Genomic DNA, 8,300 nt, shown 5'->3' with positions numbered 1-8,300 from the left:
TTAAATTTATATAATTTTATATTATATTATATTTCATATTATATTTTTATTTTATTTTCGTCTGGATCTTTCTTCTAATTTTTTAAATTAATTTTCAGATCTTCTTATATGGTGCAACTTCAAAACTCCAAAATTCAATTTTTCCTGAAAGAATACAAGAATTACAAGTCAACGTCATAAAGGAGATCTGTATAAGATAAAAAATAAAGAGCCATTAAGTATTCATGAGGTGCAACGTCTTTATGGTTAAAAGTCAGGGACGTGTTATTACCTTGCTCATTGCCAGATTATTCTATTAGATCCCTACTACTTGTGAACGTATCAAAGATTAATGAAAGAGGAGAAAGCTTACGAGTCACACTGCAATTTCAAATTGGTTTCAGTGCGGCTAGTATGCATCGATTCACGGGAAGTCTTAGTAACGAGTAAACCGCCGAGCAGCGTGCATCGATCATTTTACAGAGAGATTCTTGATCGTGTCACCGATTTTTAAATTGCAAAACGACAGCTGAGGAAGTTAAATAACAAGAAATATGAACATCAAGCTAATCCTGATTTGCACAATTCTCGTTTTGTTCGTGTTTGGTAAGCAAGTTTCCTTGTAAATTTAACCAGTTTAAAACAAGAAAAAAATATCGTTTTTCCTTTGGTGAACGTTTCAACTATGTGGCAATAGATTTACTGGATTTTGCCTTGATGCAATATTTTATGAATCGAGCTACAATATATTATGAGGATTTTTATTACAGAATATAATTTATAGACTTGTAAAAGCTTTTTAACAAGAATTGCACGCACGTAAAATTCCTGTTTATCTACTCCAATATTCTAAACGATTAAGCGAAGCGATAAAATTCTAGAGAAGACAATAGTTCACATTTATTCGAGAATAAAGTAGTCTATGAATGTAATAATTGATTGATATCACGAGATGACATCATAAAACTGCAACCAAACAGATCATAACTTCACCGAGAGTAAATTACTGTTGCTCGAGCATGCATCAATGCACGTGAGCATTATTCACTTGTCTGTTGAATGGGTTTGAAAAGAACTCGCAAAAGTGTCTTCTAGAAAGTCTCTCAACCAGATGACCGAGGCCGGCAATGAGTCACTCTAATAAATTACAAGCAATTCCACGAAAGGTGTTATTCGTTCCGCTGTTGTGGTCATAAAAATTTAATTAAGTTCCGTGAAATTTACTAAGACATTGGTTTCCGTGTATAATTAGTCCGACGTTCAATAATCAACTTCAAATATTTACTTTACTCTTCCAAAGTTCTATTTCAGTATTAAATCAACAAGATTATCCTAGAACAATATACAAAGAAATTAAATATTGGAATTTTAAAAACAATACTATTTTTTTATTTTTAAAAAGGGCTTAACTCATAGCATAGGAGAGCTATTAACTATTATTTCAATACTGAAAACATTCAAATAGATTTAATCAGAAATAATCAGGCCCGCGTGTTAACGATATATCATTACTTTATTTAGCGAATTGCTAAATTGTTAGGGACCGTATGAAATAATTCATCATAGAGTGATAGAGAAGTTCAACAAGTGGTGGGTGGAATATTATGAATCGTATAATATACTCGAGCACGCAGCACTTGTTATTAATAAAATTGAAATATTATTGTATAAGAGTCCTCTCGAACTCTTTGACGCAGTATATTCCATTTAACCAATGGTAAATTCCACAGGCAATACTTTAAATTTTGATGATCGCATCGCATTCTGTTCGCACAGATCATAATCGTTTGAATACGTAATCTCTGCTAAGACTCTATTCAAGTATTTTATTCTTCGTTTCACGCTTCGTTGCTTTTATAGCGGCTAATTCGTTCACACTATTATACTATGTGTACGATTTACCGACAATGTTCATACTACGTCGCACATAAATCCTCGCCAATTTTCACAGTTGACATTGGAGATGCAAAATCGAGTAGACGGCGAACCGGAAGTGGATGGGGGGGCTCTGTGTTCCGCTCGAGGTCAACACCTCGTCCTCGCACTTCTCAGACCTCTCACAGCACGTATCAACAGAGTAGTCAAGGTAATTTTCGTATCAGAATATTCGACAATACTAAGCCTCCTTTGTGCTTTGCAATGGAATTATTTACCTCTCTATAGTAACATACGATCAATTATCGATTAATTGCCCACGTATTAAATTTTCTTTTAAGTGATCAATTACTTGCCAGTAGAAATTGGCAATTGAAATTATTATCTATTTGATGATCATAGATTACTGACTATTTTTTCATATAGGAGGTTCTAGTCCTGATAAAATAGGGTGGAACGTTGCAGATAAAAAGCCAACAAGCGGAACCAATACCAATACTGGGCCTAAACCTTCTGCTCCTGTATCTGAACACAATGCTAAAACCAGCGCGACTAATGTGCAATCTGGATACAATCCTTCAGGTAGTTGATATTGTAATCAGACATCAATGTAACATTATACGAGGTGTTTAATCGACAATAATTTCTAGGTGGATATCCTCGTCAACCAGCCAGCAATCCTTATCACACAAATTCCAATCCTAATCAACCCTACAATCCATCAGCCGGGCAAGGTTACAATCCATCAGTTGGAGGGTACAATCCTTCACTAGGTCATGGTTACAATCCAGCATCTGGTCAAGGCTATTACAATCCTGGAGGAGGAGTACATCCACCACCTTATGGAGCACAGCCATCTTATGGTGGATACAATCCAGGCTTTGGACAGCCGTCTTTTGGACAGTCTTTTAGTCCGTCCATGGGACAAATGCCACAGCAGACGATTCTCTTACAGCAAGCGGCGAAGCCTGGTATAGGGCAATTAGCAAAAGAAGCGTTTGTCTTTGCTGGTGTGAGCGCTGGAGTAAACGCGGCTGTGAACAGATTAATACCAGGAGGAATCTATGGCACCAGAGGCACTGGAAGTGGAGGTGGTGCCTCTCACACTGAAATTACCTATAATAATTACTATAATAATGGAACTGCTCCTGCTCCGGCTCCAAATTCTGATCAACCGGCAGCTGCCGCAGCTCCTGCGGCTCAACCAGCAACTAATTCTCAGTCTCAACCAACTCAATCAGCCGTTCAACCTGCTGCTGAAGCATCGCAAGCTTCACAGAATAATGCTGGTACCAACGCGTCACCGAATAATCCAAAGTCTCAAGAATCAACGCAGAACAATCCTAATCCTTTGGGATTCGTCACTTCTAACGATGATATCAAAAAGCTGACAGAAGGTCTATTCGAAAAAGAGAAGAACAGTGCTTTGAAATACATAACGATTAATTTGCAAGGCCAGAAGAAAGATGACAGCACCAGTGACGATGCCTCTGAACCGTGAGTACCGATTCGCTTCGAATTTCTAGAATCGAAAAGTAAATTATGAACTGTTCTTATAATTCCATGTTCCACGTATTATTTCAGGTTGTTGACTGTGAAAGACGAAGCTTATGAGATTCCGACTGTGAAATCTGTGATAGCCTTACACGATAACTATGAACTTGACGTTAAAACGAAGGAGACAATAACGCCAGAAGAGCGAAAAGAGGAATCGGACCTTCTTGACAAGGTCCTTGAAACAGACGTGATGAAAGCGACTATGAAATTCTTAGTCGATAAAGGATATATCGAGGACGATGAATATGAGTTTAAAGATACTATGAAACGTATATGGTCCTCTCAATTCAAACGAATTGATGGAGACGCGTCGAGTTCTGGTTTCGAAACTGTATTCCTGGCTGAACAGTTTGATTCGGATATAATTGGGCTGCATAATTGGATCTACTACGCGAAGCAAGAAGCGGACAAGAAGCTCAATTATCTTGGATATATCAAGGAAGTCAAACTGGGCGATGTAAGTGACATGCAATGCGTATAACAAACAAAATGGTCCATAGCAATATGTTAATATTCGTTGCGCTATATTTTTACAGAAAGGAGCAGTTTTGAAAGTACGTTCATCGCTAAATGGAATAGTGCAACCAGTTACGACCCTTTTTGTCGGTACATCACCAGAATTGGAATTAGCTTTGTACACGATGTGCTTCTTTACTCGGCCTAACAACGCTTGCCCAATTTCTTTCGGAGGAACCGAGTTTGTGATTTTTGTTAGCAGAATCAATTACTTTGGAAAAGATATTTTAATTTCAGCATATCCTGACATATAATTTTGTTAAAACAAAATCTGAATTTATAATGTCATAACAGATTTCACTTTAGTGATTTCATTGCAAAGAATAATTGAAACAATTGCTAAAATATAAGGAATTTAAATTGCTTCATGTAAATGAATTTATAAATAAGTTTTTTCTTAATTAATATATATGGTGTATGAAAGATCTGTTACGTACACGATTGATTTTCTTATGACGTTTTTCTAAGTCCGTTAATTCCATTAGAGGCACTATGGATGGCCGTCCATGAGCACATTGAGTAGGTATCTTCGTCTCATTTAATAATTTCAAAAGCCATTTACATTCTTTTAATGTTAGTGGATCTCCGAATTTTATGGCTCCTAAAATACTCTTTATTAGATAGTATTGAATATAATGTTATAATGTACAAAAAGATGAGATTGTTATTCTATTAATATTTTCTGCTGAAAAATATATACTCTATCTATTTATATTTTAAATGTTGTATTTTAAATGTGTTTTTTATTTGTTAAATTATTGACTAACAATAAGATTACAGACAGGAAAGAAGAAAGAACTTACCATGACAAGCTTCCGTTGCAATTGCATTTTGAATAGTAAGTGGTAAATTGTTGATTGGATCAATGTTATTATTATAATGTGAAAAATTTTGTAGCAATTCATTTAAAAGATTTTTTACATTTAATTTTAATCTTAATTCATCATAATGATATTTATTCTTCCTTAAACATTCTGGCACTGCACGTATCATTAGAATATTATTTTCTATCACATTAAAAGTTATACCAAACTTTTTTAGTATCATATTATTAGACAAAAGTAAATTGCAGCTATCTGCAGGAAATTGTATAACTATAGGATTTTTCAATTTGATGGAGAATAGTTGATTTCTTATCTGTATCTTGTATCCTAAAAATCAGTTGCATAATCAAAATTATTATACCTCTGTTGTTTGTTTTTATATAAGACTGTTATGAAGTTTTACCATTAAGTAAATGTTCATATCTAATTCTTTCATGAATTGCATGTTGATCCATTAATAAAAGTATTTTTACATTATTATGAATTATTAATCCTACTATTAATTCATTGTTTATTTGTCCTAATATCTGAGAAAAGAGAGACGACTGTAATTTCAGTTTTCTTATTGTAATTATAACTACTTACTTTAATAAGTTTCAACAGATCCTTATTTAATGTGAATTTATGGAATCGTAAGACAGTTTTACATGGGCGCACGTCAAGTTCTTGATGAGGTATTATATCTGGGACTTATTATGCAATGTATCATAAATAATTTCATACTTTAATTCTCTAATTAAATTAAAAATGCTTACTCTGCAATCCAGATTTCAATTTGGTTGAACATGTACTTCCATTATATTCATTTAAAACTTCAGTTTTTGTCAGCTTTGTGTTTCCACGTAATAATTTATGTAATTTTTGTGGCAAAAAATCAAAATATTTATAAAACTTGAGAGAATCATTTTCTAATTGCTTCAAGCTCCAATTAGACCATTCAGAAAGGGTTAGTTGCATACTTTCTTTACCATTGTTATCATGTTTTAAAGCAGGTGTAAATAATTGCACTGAGTCATTTGGGATCAATTGTATCTCTTTGCTTTCAAAGCTCTGTTCTGTAGATCTGTTGCTATTTCTTGAACCAATATCAGATAGAGGTTTAATGTTTTTTGTAAAAATATTCAGTATCTTCTTTCTAATGATTTGCAACAGATCTTGTATGTTAGAAAACATTAAAGTTCTCCTTCCGTTCTCTATAGTAAAAATGTAATTGCTACACATGATAAACATCAAAATGAAAACTGCTGCCTTTTCCGATATAAATTCATAATGTTGTTTTCTGAAGAACTTTAATATATCTATGAAAGTAGCTGAAACTACTTCTAAGATTAAGGGACAATGAACGAGTTTATCATTTACAAAAATATACTGAGAAGCAGCAGTTTCAGATTCAGCTAATCCAATGTATGCGCAGAATTTAATATTGGACTTTTTCGTACACTTTGTATACCATACTTTATGAAGTGATACTTCCTGACTATATAAGGATTTGAAAACGTCTAATGGTTTGTGTGGCTTAGCGATTATCATGGTAACTTTCTTTTTTTGATCATCTCTAATGGTGAATGAAGTCTGTGAATATAAAATGTCTTTCAATATGGACTATATAAGAATCCATTAATGCATTGCTAAATGTTCATTTACATGCGGATTTGCTATGGCAATGTTTCCAACCAAATGATACATAAAAGGAACATTCCATTTATTTAAGGATAATTCATGGAATCCGTAAATGCTTATTGTAGTGCCTTGAGAAGGTCTTCTCTCGATTCTGACAATCTTTGGCTTACGGTTCACTTTGAAAATCTACGAACAACTTGTCAGTTTATATTTTTAAATGGATAACTTGATTATGAAGATTGTGTACCTTCATAAATGTCTTCTGAGAATTGTAATATCTAGATGTTATTAACATAGCGTTAGATAGTCTACGAATGTTACCGAGTGTCCGTTTCCTCCAGCTACACAAATCGTGTATACTTGGACAATTTAAAATGCTTTCATTATTATATTCTGCCATCGGTTTCAGTTGTATTTTTGGTATTCCTGTACCATTATCTATCACTTGAATTTTTCGCTGTTCATTATGAAATCGTATTGCAATTGATGTAGCATTAGCGCTCAAAGAATTTGATATCTGTCGAGAAAACGTTATAAAAGTATCGAAAGGATATCATGCGAAATGTAAATGTTTATGTTCGCTTAAACAATATAAAATATACCAGCTCCAAGACGCATTCTGCAATACTTGTTACATTGGTCGTGGCAATAATTGACGCTTCCATGTTAACATTTTCAACAACGTTGGGTCATGCTAAAATAACGAAGCTTTTTACGCGCCGTTGTCTCCCTCTACTAGCGACATCAGAAAAAGAAGAGTATAGAGTATCAATTTCTCGATCTACCACCTGTTACATACTAGATATTTCGCTAATGTCATATTTAGACAAATTTCGAAATAATTTCTTTTAAATACAATATTAAAAAAAAGAGAAAATCAAAGTACAAAGTGAATAAAACTCTTTCTTTATTTAGTTTAATACCATCCCTTAAAGTGCTTAAAAAATCTTGTAATTTAAAACTTTGAAGAACGCGCGCTAAAATTCAATTATTAAGTCTGTCCTTATTGCTCACTAGGTTATCCTTGTCTATCGCGCGAATGTTTCTATCCTTGTTCCACGCTATCGCTCTCCTTGTTTACCGCTCGTATATGTCTGTCCTTGTCCCACGCTATCGCTCTTCTTATTACCGCTCGTATATGTCTGTCCTTGTCCAACGCTATCGCCCTCCTTGTCTATCGCGCGTATTTGTCTGTCCTTGTCGCACGCTGTTGCTCTCCTTGTCTATCGTGCATGTATGTCTGTCCTTGTCGCACGCTACTGCTCTCCTTGTCTAATGGCGACAGACAAGGAAAGCAACAGTGTGCGACAAGGACATTCTTCGATCTATTGAAAAAAAATTCAACTTTTCACACACACGTTTTTCTAGGACCAAACGCACGTAGAAAGAAAGCGGGGAGCCTAATTTTAAGGAGGCATATAAAAAAGTTGCAAATTATTCCTCCAAATTAGGTTTTTTTCTTAATTAATGCGAACTGTCACAAAATGGACATGGTGGCGCCATCTAGCGGCAGCTCAGTGGTACTAATTATTTATAAAAATACTTATTTCTGCATTTTACGGGTCAAATGGGGTATGAAAAGAAAGCTAAGGGCCTCATTAGGGTAATACAATCACCAAAGTTGATAATTCATTTCGCTAAATTAGGTTTTTTCGCAAATAAAAATTTCTCTATTTTACGGGTTAAGAAACACTAGCGTCGCCATCTATTGTTAACTCGGTGGTACTAAAAACAGAATTTTTTACTTTTAGTACCACCGAGTTGACAATAGATGGCGCCACTGTCGCCTCTAATGTAGCGACCTATAGTTCCTCGAGTACGAGTTTCGAACACCAACTTGCACAAGCCGCAAGTGGCTGTGCGCCTAGCGTCGAAGTCAACCGATATTCGATGTTAAGCAAACAGAGTGCGGAACCGCTAGGATGGGTG

At 34.7% G+C, this 8,300-nt stretch overlaps 2 protein-coding genes across 2 annotated transcripts; one reads left to right on the top strand and one right to left on the bottom strand.

The window, feature by feature from the left end:
- Positions 1-402: 402 nt before the first annotated feature.
- Positions 403-4,648, top strand: LOC122533075 (poly(U)-specific endoribonuclease homolog). The gene is made up of 6 exons (XM_043662446.1): positions 403-585; positions 1,931-2,065; positions 2,281-2,436; positions 2,505-3,351; positions 3,439-3,868; positions 3,948-4,648. The coding sequence occupies exons 1-6, from the start codon at positions 534-536 to the stop codon at positions 4,179-4,181; spliced, it is 1,854 nt and encodes a 617-aa protein (XP_043518381.1). The 5' UTR covers positions 403-533; the 3' UTR covers positions 4,182-4,648.
- Positions 4,649-4,668: 20 nt separating this feature from the next.
- Positions 4,669-7,088, bottom strand: LOC122533250 (DNA mismatch repair protein MutL-like). The gene is made up of 7 exons (XM_043662767.1): positions 6,974-7,088; positions 6,619-6,888; positions 6,396-6,557; positions 5,507-6,323; positions 5,337-5,440; positions 5,155-5,278; positions 4,669-5,078 (listed from the first exon to the last, which is right to left on the bottom strand). The coding sequence occupies exons 1-7, from the start codon at positions 7,034-7,036 to the stop codon at positions 4,702-4,704; spliced, it is 1,917 nt and encodes a 638-aa protein (XP_043518702.1). The 5' UTR covers positions 7,037-7,088; the 3' UTR covers positions 4,669-4,701.
- Between the last annotated feature and the right edge of the window lie 1,212 nt (positions 7,089-8,300).

The sequence above is a fragment of the Frieseomelitta varia genome, unplaced genomic scaffold (genome assembly GCF_011392965.1).
Source record: "Frieseomelitta varia isolate USP_RPSP 00005682 unplaced genomic scaffold, Fvar_1.2 scaffold_144, whole genome shotgun sequence".
Taxonomy (NCBI): Eukaryota; Metazoa; Arthropoda; class Insecta; order Hymenoptera; family Apidae; genus Frieseomelitta; species Frieseomelitta varia.
The sequence above is the reverse complement of the archived record's forward strand: the minus strand, read 5'-3'. Positions and strand labels throughout refer to the sequence as shown.

Excerpts from the sequence above, each read along its gene's own strand:
- LOC122533075 (XM_043662446.1), top strand. The coding sequence starts at position 534 with ATGAACATCAAGCTAATCCTGATTTGCACAATTCTCGTTTTGTTCGTG. Across the intron at positions 586-1,930 it reads TCTCGTTTTGTTCGTGTTTG|TTGACATTGGAGATGCAAAA; the intron begins GTAAGCAAGTTT and ends CAATTTTCACAG. Across the intron at positions 2,066-2,280 it reads GTATCAACAGAGTAGTCAAG|GAGGTTCTAGTCCTGATAAA; the intron begins GTAATTTTCGTA and ends TTTTTCATATAG.
- LOC122533250 (XM_043662767.1), bottom strand. The coding sequence starts at position 7,036 with ATGGAAGCGTCAATTATTGCCACGACCAATGTAACAAGTATTGCAGAA. Across the intron at positions 6,889-6,973 it reads CAGAATGCGTCTTGGAGCTG|ATATCAAATTCTTTGAGCGC; the intron begins GTATATTTTATA and ends TTTTCTCGACAG. Across the intron at positions 6,324-6,395 it reads TTGCCATAGCAAATCCGCAT|ACTTCATTCACCATTAGAGA; the intron begins GTAAATGAACAT and ends TTATATTCACAG.